Here is a 20884-nt window from a genome sequence, read left to right as displayed (position 1 = left end):
CCCTTTTATTCCAATGCATCAGAATTAAGTTTTTATCTGAACTGACATCCAGCTGCATTGCTGTTATAAATATGAATGTCTCAACAGCTGAAAATCTCCAAACGCAGCAAAGCTCAGATTTAGACCAATTTTAATTCAAAAACTATAAAAAAAATTTTTTTAAAAACTGAGCAGACTAGTACATGCCAAAAGTGTTTTTAAAACTGTTCAGGTCGATAACACACACACACACACACGCACGCACACATGGCTCTCTACAATTAAAATCGTTGCAACACTATCCAGAGGCTTTCAAGACCCCAGCGAAGCCCATACATCAGATTGGACAGAGGAAAGAGGATTTAGTCCAGGTTTCCTGCACTTTCATTTTTTCCCAGTGAGCTGATCATCACGCCTTTAAAAACACCTGTAATGCCCCTGCCTTTCAGAGCCTGAAAAATGCATGGGGATGCGCTTTTCTGCTCTCCGCCTGTGAGCATTCAGACAGAGCGCAAAGAGTACTAAGAGCCACACGCTCGTGCCTCCCGTCCGTCCCCGACCGCACACCACCTCCACTACATCTGAACTCCTCACACATTTATAGCTTTCTGCCCTCCTGCATACCTCTGCTTTTAAGGCAGCTCGTTTCAGGAATAATCAATTTCTTCTCATAAGGCAGGCCAGCCAGAGAGATGCGCGCAGCGGCTGCAGTGGTACTTTGGAGAAATCCCGTTCCCTTTTCCTCGGAAGTGTCTGTGAATTTTCAGTCCGTCTCGCAAATTAATGGAAAACTGGCCTCGGGCTGTCATCCACAAAGGCAGGCGCGCGTGCGCACACACACACACAAATCTGTACATGTGTATTCACACACACACACAAACAGAAGCGCACGCACACGTGCAGAGACAAGCACCACATACTACAAACACACAGGACATCCATGTTTGATTTCAGTCGTTTCTATTTTTCAACATTAAACTGTTTCAGTATATCATTGCTCACATTTTCTTTCTTCCAATTATAAATGGTTTGAACCATTTAAGAACCACTCATCTGCAGGAAAAAAATAAAGCATTTTCTTTGGATATTGACCTAAACTGGCACAAACCTTTGGGTGCAGGTCCCCCCCTCCCCCACCCCCACAAACAGAGGCACACGCTGACAGGGTCTGTTTCTGCACAGCCCAGTAATAATTCAATTAAAGACCCTTCCACTCTGAAGACGCATGCGACAACACCTACGATCGTGAATACCATTACACAATGTGCTGAAACCAAGTCAATGGGCGAGTCTAATGAACTCCATTAGCCCTCTGCTTTGGAGGACAGCTCTTCCCAGGATCTGCGAGGAGCAGGCCGGGGTGTGGGGGCAGGGAGCCGGCAGCACGTTTGCACCGGAGCCCAGCTCTGGAGCAGCCAGGACTCCGTAATTACAGCTTACCACAGCTGGCACTCAGATAAATAAATAGGGAACCTATTAATTCTGACATATCTTTGCTCTCACATTTGAGCGTCAATTGAAAATGACTCCCTCTGTTTTTATGAGATTAAGAGATCGGGATTCCTCTCAGCCATTCGCCACAAACGAGAAAGTGTAAATAACTAAAAAACCTTCCAATACAGCGTATGTGTGCCTGAGTGTGTGTGTGTGTGTGTGTGTGTGTGTGTGTGTCTGCTCCAAAATTAAATTACAAGCAATTATTTGCCTTCATCATTTATGTCTCCTTAGTGAACCATAAGATATATTACACACTAATTAGAATGGGTTTTTTGGTTTATGGTGTAATTACTGAGAGCTTTATAGCATAAGGATAAAAGAGTATTTGTTCATTTAATGCGTAAAAAAAACTTACCAAGTCATAGCCAATAAACAGTGCAGTTCGCCAGAGTCAGAAAGTGTCATGCTATGCAACCACCATATGCAAACGTGTACACACCCTCACACGCACTCGCACCCACGCACACTCGCACCCACACACACTAGCACCCGCACCCACGCACACTCGCACCCACACACACTAGCACCCACGCACACTCGCACCCACGCACACTCGCACCCACACACACTAGCACCCGCACCCACGCGCACTCGCACCCACACACACCCACACAAACTCGCACACGCACCCACGCACCCACACCCACACAAACTCGCACCCGCACCCACGCACACTCGCACCCGCACCCACGCACACCCGCACCCACGCACACTCGCACCCGCACCCACGCACACCCGCACCAACACACACACTCGCACCCGCACCCACGCACACTCGCACCTACGCACACTCGCACCCACCCACACCCGCACCCACGCACACTAGCACCCGCACCCGCACCCACGCACACTCGAGACAGGGGTCTCATCAGGAAATCAAATCTGCTTGGGTAGGTATGAACTGATCTGAGAATCACTTCCTTCAGACTTATAAAAAAAAATTTAAACTGTTGTCATGGCAATGCAGCGATACAGGAAAGGTCACTCTGACCCCCTTGGAGGCCTGTGTGAGAGAATCAGATTTCCAGTGTGCTGGAGAGCTTGAGGGCTCTGGAATCAAACCCAAAATAGGACCTCACCTGGACAACTACACTGGCACCCATAAAGCAAACCTCACTGAAGACACAAGATTATCCCGTGAGTATGATGGAAAATTTAAAACGCAAACGCACCTTAAGGAAGCGCATCCTATTTATACAGGTCAGGCATCACACAAAAAGCAGGCAAAGACCAATAAAAGCAATCAGTGTGTCAGAATCAGAGGCATAAAGATCTCCCCCCCAGTAAAGGCACATGTGGTTTCTGTGTCAGTCCTCCTCCTGATACAGCAGCCCCTGCACAGAGCCCCAAATCCTCCACGGGCCTATCATTTTCCCATCTTCTGCGTTTAGGGACTTTAATTAAAAGGAGCTACAAAATCACAGATGGCGAGAAACACGCAAGCTGCAAAGCAATTAAGACATTTCCTCTCCATGTTCAGAAGTATTAACGAGCTTGCAATTCAAGGCCCCCATATCTGTGAGGAACTGTTCGGATGGCCTGGGTGCATAGCAGAGCTGATCTTTGAAAGATCTGTAGCTATTTCTGCGAGAGAACGTGGCCCAGAGACTAGCATCTCAGACCCTGAGGCTTAACATCTCTGAAATTAGGCTGTGTACGCGCGGGCGGGCGGGCGTGCGTGTGTGCGTGCGTGCGGGCACGCGTGCCCTTGGAAAGGCTTTTTTAATGAAAGAAAAACTGAAAGCAGATAAATAAAGACGGTGATGAAATGCAAGAATGCAAAAGTAATGCTGAAGGCGAGGGAGAGAGAGAGAGAGAGAGAGAGAGAGAGAGAGAGAGAAAGCCAGAGAGCAGGAAGTGAAGCGAGAACGTGTAGGAGACAGAGAGAGACAGAGTGAGGTGGGGAGTGCAGCAAACTCGGCGGAAGCGAGATGTGGGGGGGGGGGGGGGGGGGACCATGAATCTGTGCCGTTTCAGGGAGGCGTTTTCAGGAGACGCAGCCTGCTGGGGAAACCCCGAAAGCCAGCACGGGGGCAGAAAACCCACAGGGCATTTCATTCCACACTACCCCACCTCTTTTCGGCAACCAGGGTGCGCAGAACCACCATTGTGGCTCAGAGCGACGCAGCTCACAACTAGGCCAGTAAGGCTGCTTTGCTCTTGATGAGAATCGTTAGGAGACAATCTGCACATGACCCCGGAGAGGGGGGACGGGCGGGAATGGGAGCAGAGTGGAGGCGCAGGGCGGTTCATTAAGCACGGACTGAAGAAGCCCGGCGCGATGTGCAGCACTATGACCGCGGGTCAACCACAACGCAGAAAAGAAAAAGGAAATAAAATACAGAACCTAAAATTATAACCCAGAGTGAAGTTTCAGCAATGACTACTAAGGAAATACTCATTAAAAAAACACTCAAACATTTGAAAGCATTTCTTCTGTCCATGTCATGAAGCCACTTTTGGACTATTTTATTTCTATTTAATTCCATTTCATAAATTACATTTATGAGACATCCAGATTAAATACCTTGTTTAGTTTAAACTTCCATAGCAATATCATCTTCATAATGTATTACATGTTTATATTGTATATTTACTACTTATCTTAAATTGATTTGTGATATAATTACATCCTGGTTTAGATCTCATTACTCCAAATTGCAGTGTCCTAATTTAGCCTGCAGTGGCGGTGCTCTGCCACAGGATGGTGATTTCAGGGGGTTGTGGAATAAAAAAATGTTTGGGAACCTCAGTCATAAAGAATGGGAGTTACAAAAAATAAAAATGAATAAGTAAATAAATAAATACACTGAGGAAACTAACCGAGACACAGAGACCCATCTGCCCGATGGGTGACTCAACAAACACCCCCAAAACTCCTTGGTCCTCACTTGGACAGAAAAGAAAACAACTCCCTGACTTAAGTGCTGGTCTCTCTCTGTATCCTCAAGTTTTTCTGTCAGTCAGTCTCCCCAAATCTGTCAGTCTGTCTCCCCAGGTCTGTCTGCCTCAGTCTCTCCCACTCGCTCTGACTGTGCGAATCTCTCTCCCATCCTGCATGTATCACCCTGTCCCTTCCAGGAGACACGAGGGAGCCCTCAGGCCCCCACTGCGCTTGGAAGCGGACTGGGCCCCTGTCTCCATGCAGGCCCACCTGTTCCACCGGGCCGCAGGAGGTAAAAACACTAAACGCACTCAGGAAAAAAACTTCTGACCATTTCACTTTTAACATGCTCCTGTAATCGAAGGGGATCCGCGGCCTGTCAGATATGAAGTGGATGTGGACGTGACCTCAAACTTGAATTGCACCCCTGCTTCAGCTCAACTTGGCCCTGCGAGCTGCACCAGCGCTCTCCTCTTCAGCAGGCCCGACAAAACCCCACTAATGGGGCCGTTTGAGTGATGCTCGATTTGCGATTGCGGATTCAGAGCAGTTTCCATGCATTACCGTAGCCCACATCTGTCCTGCGCAGAGCTCCAATCTCCATAATGAGGGTAACAGAGTGCTCTCAAAACACAAGCACCTCCACCGCATGGAACGCAGCAGCTGTGGGGTTTCAGAGAGGCAATTTCTCTGCCCGGCGGTGGAAGAAGTGGCTGCGTCAACATGCAAGCCCCATCACCGCGGGTACCGGAGACGACAGGGCAGCGTAAAATGGGTCACACCGGTAAGGCTTTGGCACCAAGTTCTTTCGGGTTGACCTGGTCTTCTACCTTCTGCCTCCTGGCCAGAAATAACAGTCTGCAGATCCAGCCTGGGGCCTTGAGGGTGATAGTTATGTTCAGTTTCTTATAATTATCATAATTAAACTCTGGGCTCCATGATGCAATATGAGGCCATTTTGAGTAAGCGTGGCAGGAGGACGAGACATTAAATATTTTAATCGTGGGTCTGCACAAGCTTGATTAGACAACGGAAGGGAAATCAAGAGCCGGCAGCCAGCGATGAAAGAGACAGAGCCTCCTTTTAATCATCTCGGACGCCGAAAGCCACGGGTCGTTCTTTCTGTAGGACCCTCCCACGGCCAGCACTGGTACAGGAAGCCACGCCCCCCTCGCGGACGTGCGTCCGGGACGAGGCGGTTAACCGTCGGCAGAGGTTGGAAATGATGGCGATTTGTTGGACTGTCGCTTCCAGCTGAATGCAGACATCTACACACGCGGTATGGTCTGTTCCAGAGCTGCACAGAATTCTGGGTACTCTATCCTCTCTGCATGCCTTTTTACATCAGCGTCGGAATACCGCAGCAGGCATCCAGCCATTCCCCATCTCACAGAGGGAATCGGTACACTTCATCTCCAGGCCCCTTCACAATGAAACAATGCCAGACCTTCCCATCACCCTACACATAAATACAGGAATTCAGGGACTGTAGATGAAAATTAGCCATTACTCTCAGTAGAATCTCTGTATTAAACACCTTGTGTTTATATCACAGGAAATTAAATTATATCATCTATCTAGCAAGCAATCCAACTCTGTATTTTGTCTGATTTTTATTGTTACAATGCCAGCTTCACTTTTGAGGTATTTCCCTGATGGATATTTTTGTTTTTATTTGTGAACATAGTCAATTATCAAACTGCTTGAAGACCTCAGTGACCCCCATCTATCAGCCATAATGGTATTTCCCTTATAATCCCAGAACCTTGATGGCAGCCTGTACCATTTAATATGCAGATAATGGGCAGGAACCTGAAAGTTGTAAAGGAAAAGGCAATGGACAGCACACCCCACTAAAACGTAACATGCATGTGCTGTTGAAAAGCAGTATGTTTACCGGGGTCATTAGGATTATTTCAATTACTGAGACAGTCATTTCACATTCAGTTTATTGACTGGATGGATACACAGCTTGTGACCAGCTGTCACTATTTACTGCAGTAAACGTCGGACTGTGTGCATGCGTGTGTGTGTGTGTGTGTGTGTGTGTGTGCGTGCGCATTTGTGTGCGTGTGTGCCTGTGGGTGAAACGTGATGAATGCGTACGTGGGGTACAAAATTGCACTTCCTGCTCTGTCCACTGAGGGGCAGAGTTGAGACAGGCTGTAGGATGGGAGGGACCTCTGAACTGGATGTAGATCAGTCACTGGCTGTATGAATAAGGAACCAGGCTCCTTTATCATACCCTTTCAATTTGTGTTGTTACATGACAGCAACATAATTATAATCCTAAAATGTCAGAGTAACATTATGATGCGTTAGTTCACCTGGCATTCTAACTACATCTGGAGGGCATCTGTCAAGGTAATAATATTTGCTCGTATTGTTTTTGTTGTGGCTGTCATGTGCTGGTAAACCAAGAAAAACATTTTTAGTTAAAAAAAGAAAAGAAAAAAAATAAGCAGGACTACAATTTATTCACAAATACAAAACAAACAGAGGCGTACACGAGAAACGCCAATTTAGCTTGATTACTGGAGTGGAAAAATTCTAAAAAGTCGATGCCAGCACGACTACAGCAGCAATCCTGAACAAGGCCTGTGAAACGATGCCAGATCGACAGTAATTGCAGGGCCTTTTCATAACGTAGCGCCAGAGAGAGAGAGTCCCCTACGAGAGCAGTGGCAGGGTTTAAACAGGGCTAGTTAGAGCGCTGGCGAGCAAAGGCATGGGAACGACAGTTCTCTCTTTCTCCATCCCAACCAATCCTCCAAGGAGATCTTCAGCAGCGCTGCCAGCCTCCCAAAGACGTCCAATACAATCTCATTAGCTCCATCACTTCACTGCAAGCCTGGCCAATCGACTGAGGAGCACACAGCCCTTTCACTTCTGGTCAGGCCGGCTAATTGAGCCCAGAGCCTGTGTCAGTTTTAACCCATATCTGGAAAAGGGAGGCAAGAGCAGCCATAGTTCTTCGAAAGCCACAGCGGTTCGATCTAAACAGCCACTTCACACCAGCCTGGTTAATCAATGAGTGAACATGGATCTGACCCTCTCTAGCCTACATAAGAGAACCCATAGTGAGCCAAACAGTGTGCAAGCTTAACATAAAGCCAGAGGGCACAAATATAGAAGCACAACACCTTTACCTCAATATCAGGGGACTGAAAGGCACCCTCTGTGTATCCAGGATGTCTATGTGACATTTGTCAGTCGGGAAGAGCATAGAGAGATTTAAGGTGACAGGGACCCAAGGTCTCTGCGTATATCACCCCAAAGACACCTGACACATTGACTGGGTCACCATTTACACACCCACACTGCCATATCTACACTCATCCACACACACACACACACACAGCTGTCAGTCATTTTAGACAACAAATGAAAATGCACATTCCAGTGACAGCTTTACCTCGGCTCTCTCAGTCAAATGTTCTGTACTATAGCAAACCCTGGAAGCCTTGAGGGATTTTAATTGAAAATATCCACCAGGCTAGAATCAAGGCCCTTGCACTAAAGCCCCTGGGCAATAAGCACTAAATGTGGACAGTGCTAATGATTCAATACATCTCATACATCTCCTGTACATGAGCAAAGTCAAAAGGAACATAACATATAGTTCAATTCATAATTCCAGCAGACCAGCTGGCCTGTCTCTATGATTTAAATGATAATGAATTAGACCGTACATTGTGCACTCAACATAGTATAAAAAATTTAAAATCAGGGGTGGGGGAGGGTGGGGTGGGTGTACATGAATAAATAACTGAGTTTTCAAATAAATGTGCTGTGAATTTAAGCGGTGTAATCTCATACTCAGGTGTTCAGGCGTTCAGTAGGAATTTGACTTGTCTTTCCTCCAATCATAGCCCATCTCTCTTCCCTAAGCCTAGTACTTCTGGTTAACCCTTACCTTGCCAGGCTGGCCCAACAGTGATGCGCTGGTGTTAGCCATACTGCATTTGAAATTCAGCAGGGAGCCCACGGGTTTCTCCGGTTCCCCGGGGCGCACTGGGTCCCCCTCAGGTGTGAGGGGCGCCCTTTGGACTGCCGTGCAGGACAGTCCGGTGAAACTGGACGGCTTTATCATAAAGGCCTCCAGAGCGATGTTGGGCGAAACCTGCAAAGGCCAGCAGGAGACAGCATCACGCACGGCATTTCGCAAAAGTAAAGACATAACAGGTGAAAGAAAGAATAAGATTAACAGAGGTCAATAGTTCATTAACAAACAAGTTGCGACCTCCCCACCCCCCCTTCCAATTTTCCTGTGTGCATTGAGATTGGACTCAGTGGGCTGGGCCCCTCCCCCTCTTTCTCTCTCGCCTTCCAACAGACGAAAAAAAGTCTCTCCTCTCAATGACCCATTTTGTTTTGCGCTAATTGCTGGCTGAACAAACATTGCTCGCCATTGTTCGGGGTCGCAGGAGAACGAAAGAGAAAGCTGCCCTTCACTGATTAATACAATGACACGACAAAACAAACCACAGGACAGAACTCACATTCAGATCTGAGAATACAGCAGGGGGAGAGAGACACTCTCATGCCAAGCTAAACTTGATGAAAGGACTTGAAGGGTTTTCGAGACTTTTTTATTTCAGAGATTTTCGTCCCTCTCTCATGGCCATTGATGGAGTTAGATTAAAGAGACACACAGGACTGTACTGTGTGTGTACTGAGGGTAACCAAGCACTTTCACAGGGCTCCTTTCTAAAGCATAATTTCTTGGGAAGTCAGCATGCTTGTCACGCTCCAATGAGATGAACAGAGGACAAGCCTGTAGATGTGCATGTTAAATGACAGGGAGGACGATATGTCTTTCTTTAATACATTTTTTAAGAAACAGCACTTTGGTAATATGAATAGTGCTTCACAAATAAAATGTGGTTTTGCTGCTAGTCTTACCCCAAGACTTTGTCCTAGTCCTTTTCCTAGTCTCAATCACTTTCTTTTCTTCTTATTCACCCACCTCCCCACCTCAACAAATTACTGTCATCTTCCTCATCATCATCATCACCAGTAGCAGTAGCCACTGCAGTAAGAGTATGTAAGGGGGCTGGAGAGTACGGTACCTTGGATATGACCTGAGTGTGGCTGGTGAGGGCCAGGTCTGCGATGCGCTCCACACACTGCACCATGCGTGTGCAGGCCCTGGCCTCGTTCTGCGCCATCCACAGCACGTGCTCCTCCACCTGCATCATGTTGCTGGCGATGTCCGACACGTAGTCCCCCAGCTGCAGAGCCCAAACAGACCATCGCTGAAACACACTGTAGTTCCTGAAGGCCAAACGTCCCACCCTCTACCGCCCCCTCCCCCCCGCCCCTCTCTCTCTCCCTCGAGTGTAATTATACAGGGGACAATCACCATCTCGGCTTTTTACATTAAGATTTAATTTAGATATGCTCTCCAACACCAAGTAATTACTTCCTTCAGAGGATGGGTAAAATATTTACATCAATGTCACTTTTTTTTTCTCTGCGAGATATGAAGCTGCTCCAAATAAAAGTGTGAAATGCCACTCTGAGCTCCTTGATATCGAAGGAGACTCAGCGAGCACATGCTCATCTAAACACATTCTTTCGCCCAACACAGAATGGAACGAATCAAAATTAAATGCATGTACACACATGTACATCAGTTATATTATGCAATCATTTTTGCTTATTCTTTTGTAGATTTTTTGTTATAGTTAGTGTCAGTCTGTCCCCCCATACCATTTTTTCCTGATTTTATATATGGTGTGTGTATATATATATTGTATGTACAATGCCTTGTATAATTGTGTTATTTTTATTGTATATATTTTCCATTGCCTTATTTTTTCCTGTTTTCCATTTCTTTTAGTTTGCAAATGCTTTTCTGTGAAGCACTTCGGGCTGAAAACCATTGTATGAAAAGTGCTATATAAATAAAGTGATTATTATTATATTATTATTATTATATATGTATGTATGTATATATGTATATACAGTGTGTATATATATATATATATATAGACAGACACACACACACTTTTTTATGCAGAGAACCATCATAAAAATAAAGAGGCAAATTGGCTGAACAGCCTCTTGTAGCCTCTAATGTAGTTTTCCCCACAAAATTTGACCTTTTCTTGGCCTTTGCTTGTACTGAATAAAAATATTTTAAAGTATCTTATGAAAAGAGCTTAATCCTTCCCTCCAGTACCTCTTTACTATGGAAAAACACAAACTTTTATCTCCTAAGTCATGTGTCCAAAGCAAACAGAATTGTGCTAGGTTAAGGGTTCCCCACGTCCAGCTCGTAATCCTGTGGATTTATCCTCCACAAACTCGAAGCTGGTGGAGAACATTTGGTTCTCAGAACTCCGTCTTTAGAATTCTAAAAACATCTGATGGACAGAGCAATAAAACAATGCCAAACCAAAAATAATAGCTGACAATATGAGCAGTTTCTCCAAAATTGCACGTTAGCCGACTGCTGCTCAGAAGGACGTTTTTGTGAAAAGCGCTCTTTTCACAGAGCCAGTGATGCCAAAGGGAGCAGGGCAAAGTCCTCCCTCTAATTTTACGCTAATTTCTGTCATCTGTCAGGCACTGGTGTGCAAGGCTACAGAAACAAGAAATGGGGAGTGTGCATCTGAAGTACACTGTAATATACTGTACATCTAGTACTGAATAGTACACTGTAATAGACTGCATATCTTGTCCTGAATAGTATGCCGTAATATACAGTACATCTTGTACTGAATAGTATACCATAATATATTGTACATCTTGGACTGAATAGTACACTGTAATGGACGGCATATCTTGTACTGAAGAGTATACCGTAATATACTGCACATCTTGTACTGAATAGTACACCCTAATATACCGTACATCTTGTATCCGGTCCACAAAGCGCATGAGTCTCTCCATGATATGAGTCACAAAGATGACGTCCATCTTATCGTCAAAGAGCGCCGCCCTGGTGGTGAAGGCGGAGAGCTGCTGCGCTAGCGCCTGTGCATTGGTGGTGTTGATCGCCATCTGAGAGGGAAGGAGAGGAGATGTCTGGCTTTACCAGGGCCACAGTCCACATTACCCAGGCAGGTGCTGTAAAATTAGTCTCCTGAGAATACAGAGCCATCTCCTGTGGGGGGTATCTTGTATGAGAGAATACCTGTATGAGAGCACCTGTATCAGAGTGTACCTGTATGAGAAAGTATCTGTATGAGAGCATTTGTATCAGAGAGTACCTGCATGAGAGAGAATCTGTATCACAGGCTACCTGTATGACAGAGTACCAGTATCAGAGAATGCCTGTATGAGCGTACATCTGTATGAGAGAGCACATCTATCAGAGCATACCTCTATGAAGGAGTACCTGTATCAGAGTACCTCCATGAAAGAGTACCTGTATAAGAGTACCTGTGAGAATGACTCAGGCCAGGCTTACCTGACTGAGCTGGTAGAGGACGCGGGTGAACTCGTTGGCGTAGGCACACTGGGTGTAGTCCTCCTCCGCCCAGCGCCCCGCCCGGTCACATCTCCGCCACGCTTTCTTCTCCCGCGGGGCAGAGGAGTGTTGGGGGGAGCCAAAGGGGTGAGGTAGACAGGGCAGGAAGGCCAGGATCCCTGCTAACGTCCTGGGCCACCTAGGGAGAGGGAGAGGAAGAGGGCGGATGACAGGCAGGGGAAATGCAAGCTCATTTCACCACACGTCTTCCACTAGCATAGAGTATACAATATTTGGTATTATACAAGCACCTTTAAAGACCCATAATTATAATGTGGTTACCAAGTGTCCTTTTGGGGCCTCCAAATGGCCTTTTTGGAAACCAGCCTAGACATAGCTTGGGGAAAAAAATGCAGAACGGTCATTTTTGGTGGTACTGTCATCATTTGAACCAGGATTTGTCCAGCATTGTGGCTGTGTGTGTTTCTAAACCTACCAAGCACTGCCACAAGCATCTGTATCCACAAAAAAAAAAAACCTACGCTTCCACTGTATTTGAGCTTCTGTTACTTTCTTTCAGTAATATTTTGAGAAATTTAGAATAAGCACTTTAATTTGGGCACATCATTTTTCGGGCTTGGTTTAAAAAGGGGGTGCTACAGATGGGGTTAAATACCACAGAGATGTGGAAGGTAATGTTCTTTTATTGACAAAAAATTGCTGAAAACAATAGGATGTAAAATTGATAAATTTAAATATATGGAGAAACCTTTTATTAATAATACAAAATATATAATATTAAATCATTTTTAAAATGTGCTTTGCATTTAACTCAGGTTCCCTTTGCTGAATATTACATTTTGCCAAAAGATTTGAAACCATTCAGTGTGACAAATAAGCAATAAAAGGAAGGAAAAAAGGAAATCAGGAAAGGGGCAAATACTTTTTTTTTTCATGGAAATGTATGAAATATGATATGATAAATTGATACACAAGTAATATATAAGCAGTGTGTGATCTGAACTTTTAACTGTTGGCTTAAACTAGTCTTTTCTGTTGAGTGGCTCGCCTGATGCTCATTAACCATGTCTGAAACCCACCTGAAGTCCCCCTTGTTGTTGGTAACCCGCTCAGCTGGGCAATAAGGTGCAGAAGTCTCCAGAACAACGATCTCCATGCTTCGTGAGCCATTTCCACGGGAACTTGTCACCAGACAGGTCCAGTGGCCCGACAAACCAATGTCAATATTGGACAGGATGAGTTCACTGGGAAAAGAGGCATGGGGGTACTGTGCGTGGCTATATTATCAGGAGCAGGTTAGAGTCATTTATATACTGTATCAGTCAATGACAAAGTTATAATCTACCAACCAATTTAAATCTAGAAGCAATTTTGTCATTCACATGATATTACATGGTATATACAAGGTTGTAGCCAGTCCAGATGTGTGAAAGATGGTGGGAATATTCATATTTTTAACATTAGCATTTAAAGTTACAAATATCAATGGTAACACAGTACAAAATGCTTTTGTTAACAGAAATACAAAACCAAAACTGTGATTTTAAAAAGAGCATATTCCAGATTAAAATCACTTCCCACTTGCATGGTTTACACAACATTCACATTTTCAGTAATCCAAAATGTATAGCCCTTAATTCCCTTAATTAATAAATAAACTACTTGTTTCTGCTCTGCTCTGATTTGACAGTTGTGCAGCCGCCAGTTTTTCAGATGACAATATGCAGAAAAAAGATTGTTTACATAGCCACAGTTGGCCACAGCATCAGTGCCACATTCTAAGATGGGTCATTGAAAGCACTGTTGTAAGAAGGGCAGCGCAAGAAACACCATTAATCACAAAGGAAAGAATTCTGTTTTGTAAACAGCTCACTGATGGTTCACTGACACTGCAAAGGGCTCTGTCGAAAACACAGAGACCGCTGAACACATTAAAAATCTATCACCAAAGGACCTGCACAAGCTGGTTACAAAGAGTGAAAGATGAACATGTATGAGAGAGAGAGAGAGAGGAAGTCAGACACGTGCCCTGCCTGGCGGCTGAACACCGAGGGTTAACGTGAACGTGGAGGCAGTCGCACCGGTGCCCGCTCTCTCACCAAACCACAGCCGACAAATAACAGAGCGTTCTCTCCGGACGGCCACCGCTCGGAGAGAAACAACCGCTAAGTGCTATATCAACTCTCAGCCAAGGCCCGGAATAGCGGCTTTTCTTAACTTAAACCAATACTGGGCTCCTTGAGGCTTGTACACAGTACCCATATGCAACCCACGTTGAACTCCTCCTCTCAGATTTTATTAGAAACAGATTACAACATTATCACCAGTTTTCTTAACATTTCGCCTGTGATGGGCATCCAAAAGCATTTCTCATCATCTCTATGAAATTACAGACTACCCAAAGCTTCCCGGCAGGAATAGATACAGTTTCAAATAAATTTCCGGGCCCATGTGCGCACAGAAATGTTTGTTTTGTCGTTTGCAAGAGGAACCAGGCAGCCAATAGGGACTTCTGGGACTCCCAGTTCATCCAAGTTCAAAAGAAATCATGACAGTCCGCACAAACAGCAGTAACTCTCAGATGGATGGCTGTATAACAGAGGAGCCCAAATATACAGCCTTCGCAGAGGCTGTGGTCCTGTTCAACAACAAAGCCTTGAGTGAGATGGCTGGCCCCAGCCCCGCCTCCAGCTCCACCCCCCGGTCTCTATCAACCCTGTCCCCCGCAAATGAACTCCTCCCCTTTTACATGTCATACCATACTGACACAGAATAGAATAATAACCAATGACAAAAAGTGGAAACAGTGTGAAGTCTTTTTTTTTGGGGGGGGTATCAGCAAAGCCATGACCTAAATTCCCGTTTCCACTGCTGTACTATAAAACTGTCTGTGCAAAATACTTCCCAAAGGAGTCATTAGGCTGTTTACTCTGCCCATGATGTAAAATGATTTGTTTATAGTATGCTGCTTACAAGGCTGTAAACCTTTAAACTGAGTTATTGTAGCCAGTGTATTACTTTTCAGGCTTTATTTCTTTACTTGCATTGTAAATGTGTGTGTACGTGTGCATGCTTATCTGCGTGTATGTCTTTATGTGCGCGTATATATGTGTGCGTTTGCTCATGTGTAGTGTACGTTTGCAGGTGTGTGTGTATGTTCATGCAAGTGAGTGTGTGAGGACTGCGTTTACACGTGTGAATGCTTGAGTGAGTGTAGGTGTGTTCTTCTACGCGAGTGCACTTGGTTGTGTGTGTACGCACAAGGGCATGTCCGTCACAGGGTAGTGCTCACTCACACACTAACACACTAGCAGCGGTTTGCAGCCCTTACACAGAGATGATAACACTTGAATGGCCTAGGCCAAGTCTAGGTGCGGACTTGTGAGCTTTGGAGAGTAATTTCAGTATAAATGAAAGATCTTTCCACTCTGCAACCCCACTCATCCACAAGAGGCTACCATCTTCCATGAGCACTCACTCTCACAACATCATTTGCTGATTTTTGTTCAAGGAAATGTCACTGGTAGCCGGTGCTACCTATCCCCATCAATCCAGCTGCTGTGCTCGCCATGCCCACACTCCCTTCGTCCGGTCTCCCAGGTGATGCAAGGCACGATCGATCACCTTCACCCCTCTTTACGTGCTTTTCTCTCCATTCTTCCCTTCATCCACCTCTCTCGAATCATCTCAATCTTACCTTACGTTACGTTCGCTTGGTAGACGCTCTAATCCAGAGCGATTTATAGAAGTGGATGGCATCTCAAGAACACAAGATGTGATATCACCAAGAAGGTACAAGAAGCCCTTTCATAATCAAGAAGTGTAAAGTTAGCCAAACAAAACATTTTTCACTGTAAACAAAAGCAAATACCACTGCACAGCTAATCTATGTTGAAACAATACCTATAACAATATTTTCCAAAAAGGAAATCCAAAAACGTGGGTCTTCAATCTTTATTGGTTTCTGCCATCCTGAACAGACAGTCTCTCTCTCTCTCTCTCTCTCTATGTCTCTCTATCTCTCTCACTGACACACTCACGCACACACACCCTCACACACTCACTCTTTCCTTCCTTCCTTTGCTGTATGTCAGTTACTCTACCTCCTAGTCTTGTGATTCCACATTCATGGATGATGGGCCAGGTTACTTGGTGTGAGGGACAATCTGTGCAACAGTACACCCGTGATCAAATGACAAAGGAAGTAATAAGCCTATTAAAGACAGTTTCCATAGTGATCCAAGACGGCTGGAACACAGGGGAGACAAGGAGACAGAGCGAGATGGAGAAGAGAAGTAGAAACTCTTCTATTTTCTCACAGTCCGATTAAGCAAATTAAAAACAGGGAGGGCGGAAAGACACCTCCCTTAAAGGTTTTAATTAATGGAGAGAGATTTAAGCTGTCTTTCCCTTTCTCCTTCTTTCTTTTCCTATCACTCAATCTTTCTGCCTCTTCATCTCCCTGTCTCTCTCTTCACTCTCCTGCACAGCACCACCAGTCAGCAGGAAGGCCAGCCACAAGGAACCATACAATTAACACCCGATTTCCAGGTTTCGCTCAAATTCAAATATTGAAAATAACATTTTATTTGAATTATAACACAAGCTCGCACACACACACACACACATATATACACATGCACATGCATTTACGCACACTCACATGCATACACACACACACACACACACACACACACACACATACACACACACACACACACACACAAACAGGTACACTTGCAGTATTATGGGTGTATGATGGTGGAGAGGTAGGTTGATGTATGGTATGTGATATGAATCAGAGGCACCTTGACTAGTCTTTCTTACAGACACAGCCAGTTTAAATACACTCCTGCAGAGAAGTCCACTTTCTTATCAGTGGCACCTTGCACACACAGTGCTAGAATCTACCCCCCACAATACAGAAAAGTTTTTCAGATGTCCTTACTTTCTCAAAATGAAACATCTCACTTTTTCCCCTCAATGGGGAACAGTGCAGACACTCCAGACAGATCGCCATTCTTTCTTTAACAATATGTGAGATGGAACATTCCACTATCACTCATGATCCCCCTATGTCATTGTGATGGAACATTCCACGGTCTTTTATGATGTCCACCTTCCCGTCACCCATTTTTCAGATGGAACATTCCGCTGCTTGTTTATGATGCATAGAAGACTAGAGGGCAAAGTAGGACCCACGTCAAGAGGAGGTGCGTTTTCCTTGGCAGGAAAGTTCACCCGCCCGTCTGCGCCTGCAAAGAGCAAGTTTCTCTCGAGGGGGATAAGCCCACTGCCAAGAAAAATAGTGCATTACAATACACGTTGTTCTCGAAGGAGAAAGCGTATCACTTGTTTATACGTGGGAATGTGGTTGCTAATTGCAAGACAGACTCTTAATCAAAATAAGATCCAAACTGGACTAAATCCATACAGTTGCACCTGGGAAAAGCTTTTCCGGTGTACTGGAATGAAGCTTTGCAGCACTATTTGACACAGGTTGTGTATTCACTGTGTGCGCCCGGAGGTCTGGCCTCAGCTAGTTATGACAAATTACCCGTGTCTTTGTAGATGAACAGACAGCCTGAAATAAAGCAGAATGAATCAGGGGGGTTCCCTCTACAGTACCTCTGGGACTGTGGTCACACCATACCATGCAGTAAACTATGCCCCAGTAAAACACTAGTCTCCCTATACACATCTGACAGTTTTTCATTGAATATTACATGGAAAATAACAGTAATTTATTCCATTATGGTTGCAGTGTCACATAACGTAGTAACTATTAATGGTCCAGTGCTAAGTTACAGCCAGATATATTCTTGCTATTCAGAGTAACCCATTCGTTTTTGTTTTTTCCCCCCAACATGACACTAAAAGGCTCGCTAAGCCCGACGTGGATACTGCCAGCTCGAATTTTGACAGCAGGATTTGTTGTATATCTTTCAGCACCCATAAAGGAGACGGCGAAAAACATAACGAACTGCCAACATCCACACAGAGGAGGGGAAAATGTGCGTGTTCTCAGCGAAGCGCGAGAGACCGCTTCCTTCCATGAGGTGGACAGGAAATGAGGCGTGCGCACCTCCAGCTGCGCAAGCCGTGTCGGAGGAGCGCGGGGGCTGCCAATTCGGGGGAAAATAATTCTGTCATCAATACATATTTATAAAGGGCTCCGTTCCGCACGAGCACCAGGTTCAGCCGATCCACCACTGCTTTCTGTTCCAACCCGGAGCCAGAACACAGGCTACAGCGTGTGCGTGGACGCGTTCATTTATGCACGCGTGAGCATGTGTGCGTGCGTGTGTTGACTTATGCGTGTGTGTGTGTGCGGGCACATGTGCATAGGTACGTGCGCATGTGCACGAGAAAAGCTGGTCATTATATGCCTTGCAGAATGATGAAAAAGCCACCTGAGATAGGAAGCATTACATTTAAATTCAAAGGGACAGTGCATATTTTTCAGAGGAAACCTCAGCCCTACTTCTCACAGAATGGCCACCCTCTGCAATTGGCCTCAATCAGCCACAGATTGAGGCCATCAGCCGTTTAAGGTTGACTGAAATAACGTGTTGAATAAGACATGTTCCCACATATCATTAGAACATTTCAGTCATCAAATGTATTTATTGTGAAAAGGCCTTCATCTTCATAGTGTGCGTGTGTGCGTTTGCCTGTGTGCACAGGCATGTGTGTGAGTGCACGCGTATGAGCACATGGGGGGATGTTGCAGCCATTACCTGGTGACTTGGCAGCAGTCGTGTACGATGCTGTCCTCCACAAGAACGCCACTCTGCTCCTGTGTACTCGCAGGGCGGCCATTGTGGCTCCACTGCAGTTTGACAGACCGGTCCAGGTATGAAGCCGTGCACTGCAGCGGCAACCGGTCCCCTCGAAACACCACCTGCCTCTGGGACGGGATGAGCTGGAACAGAGGCAGCTCCAGGGGTCCCACTGGAACACAGAGAGAAGAGAGAGGCCTAAAAAATACCATCCTACCACAGGGTCCCTAAATCCAGAAACCCCTAATCTCGGTATATTGAGCCTGAAATGTAAGGCTACAGGGTCCGTGACCAGAGTGGAGTGAAAAGAGTCTCGGAATCCTCCAGGGATCAGTAAGCAATGTTCTATAATCCACTGTTACATGCAACATACGCACGTATGGTAGTGTTCACAGCCAAATATTCTAACTACACATGACAAAGTATTTGAATGCACAGTAGGAAGAAAGTTGGTTTCATCTGGAAAGCAGTCTTGCACTCATCTTGCCATGAACTATGGCCTTTATGTTTGCTAATGAATAACGGACAATCCATTATCCAGTATATGTACAGTATACAGTACAAACAATATTTATTTTATTTCCTGATGTATTTCAAAATAATATTTTTTTCAATAACAAAGAGTGTTGAGACAACAAAATAATGACGTTTGAACAAAAAGGTTCTTGATCACTGTTTTTACTTTCACAGAATTTCTAAGTTTGAAGTAGCATCACGCAGGAGGGAGGTCTAGGAATGACAAATATAGATAAAATACTAAGGAACGCATCCAGGGAATTTCATCCCAGGAGTTTTGGAATATAAATGTACTCATTTTTCATCACTGACAATCATCTTCAGTGTGTTCCAGGTAGAATGTAAGTGCTGTATGGGTTTTGGAATATAGCCATTTTGCCCTGCAAAAAAAGAAACAAGTAGCTGTCGCACAAACATCACATTTCAAAGCTGGAACTTCTTTTATTCCATTAAAAACTGAGAGTGTTCAGTCGTACTATTACTTAAGAGCACACAACAGCACTTTCAACTTGGGCTGCAAAACCTGATCCATGATCTCAGGTGACTCTTGGCTATAGCTCACCCATACACCTGTAGCGAGTGTGGCAGGCCCCACCCTCAACTATTCTCAGGTAATCCTGACTGCATGTTTTTGATTATGCAAATCAGGTCAATAAAGGTGCGTGTAATCACCAGAAAGAAAATAACATCTGAACAACACACCTGTATTTAAGCAAGCCAGCAACAATACAGTTTCAGGGAGGGGGGAGCACTGGAGACAAGGTTGACCTTTTATTCCACAGACTAGAAAAACAAATTCTTTTCATTTAAATTATAATGTTAGATGTGGTGACCTCAGAAAGACCTTTTGGGGGTGGGGGGGTGGGGGGGTGGGGGAGCTGTTTGCCTTTGTTGTCCCCAGAGCTGAAGCTGAAGCCAGCGGCAGAGTTTAAGGGAGCAGGGAGTCAGAGTTAATGTGAATATACGGCTCCTCTGATTGCATGCAGACGTGATGTCACCGCGTTCACAGCAAATGAATGGCTCTTTTATTACCTCGCTACGTTTTCTGAGGAGATGTTTATGTTTCCAGCCCGAATGCATGGTGGAGCGATTGTGTGACACTTTAAATTACCAGCACGTAAACCCAAACCCCCCCCCCCCCCAACACCCTCACTGCATTCGCCACCAGTCCCCAGCAACCCCAAAATCTTGTGGGGCTGCCAGATAAATTCACTGATTTAAAGGCAAGATTATGCTGGAAAAGCAAGCATAGATTTATTACAGTACTATACAAATGTGGAATGCAGCTTTTGAGATACTATCTGAATCAGTGTACACTTAAGTACAACTATCATTGTATTGCATTGCTGTTTGTATTATCTGTGTAGCATAATTATTATGGGTATATCTAACAATAGTGCAATAAGTACAACAATTATATCATAAATAATAAATTATAGCATTATTAAGCAACAATGTGATTAGTGTCTGCATGTACATTTATCTATATTCAATAATTATCACTATTTAATAATTAGCATATTCAATATCTTTATGCTTCAGTCTGCAGTAATATAATGCTCCTCTATTTGCTCATCCCCTTGAATTACCTTTTTTAGGGTTTTTAGAGTTTCATCCCCCTCTCTTTTTGCAAAAACCATTTAAAAAAAAAACTATAGATTTTCCATTTTAACTTTGGAATATTCTTACTAACATTCTAGATAAAAGAGATCCTGGAAGCACTGGAAGACCGGTAAGACCACATTTGCTCTCCCTCTCTCTCTCTCCCTCCCTCACGCACACACA

General features: G+C 44.8%; 1 protein-coding gene across 3 annotated transcripts in view; it reads right to left on the bottom strand.

Moving 5' to 3' along the window:
* Positions 1–20884, bottom strand: part of LOC118218168 (adhesion G protein-coupled receptor A1) — a 100549-nt gene that overhangs the window by 49391 nt on the left and 30274 nt on the right. For all 3 annotated transcript variants that reach the window (XM_035400621.1, XM_035400622.1, XM_035400623.1), the window contains 6 exons: positions 18542–18755; positions 12881–13045; positions 11781–11979; positions 11222–11371; positions 9433–9594; positions 8277–8483 (listed from right to left, as the gene is read on the bottom strand). In XM_035400621.1, the coding sequence (XP_035256512.1) occupies positions 8277–8483; positions 9433–9594; positions 11222–11371; positions 11781–11979; positions 12881–13045; positions 18542–18755 (1097 nt within the window). The remainder of the gene's footprint in view (positions 1–8276; positions 8484–9432; positions 9595–11221; positions 11372–11780; positions 11980–12880; positions 13046–18541; positions 18756–20884) is intronic.

The sequence above is a fragment of the Anguilla anguilla genome, chromosome 18 (genome assembly GCF_013347855.1).
Source record: "Anguilla anguilla isolate fAngAng1 chromosome 18, fAngAng1.pri, whole genome shotgun sequence".
In the NCBI taxonomy this organism is placed as follows: Eukaryota; Metazoa; Chordata; class Actinopteri; order Anguilliformes; family Anguillidae; genus Anguilla; species Anguilla anguilla.
This window is presented reverse-complemented; position numbering and strand designations above follow the sequence as displayed.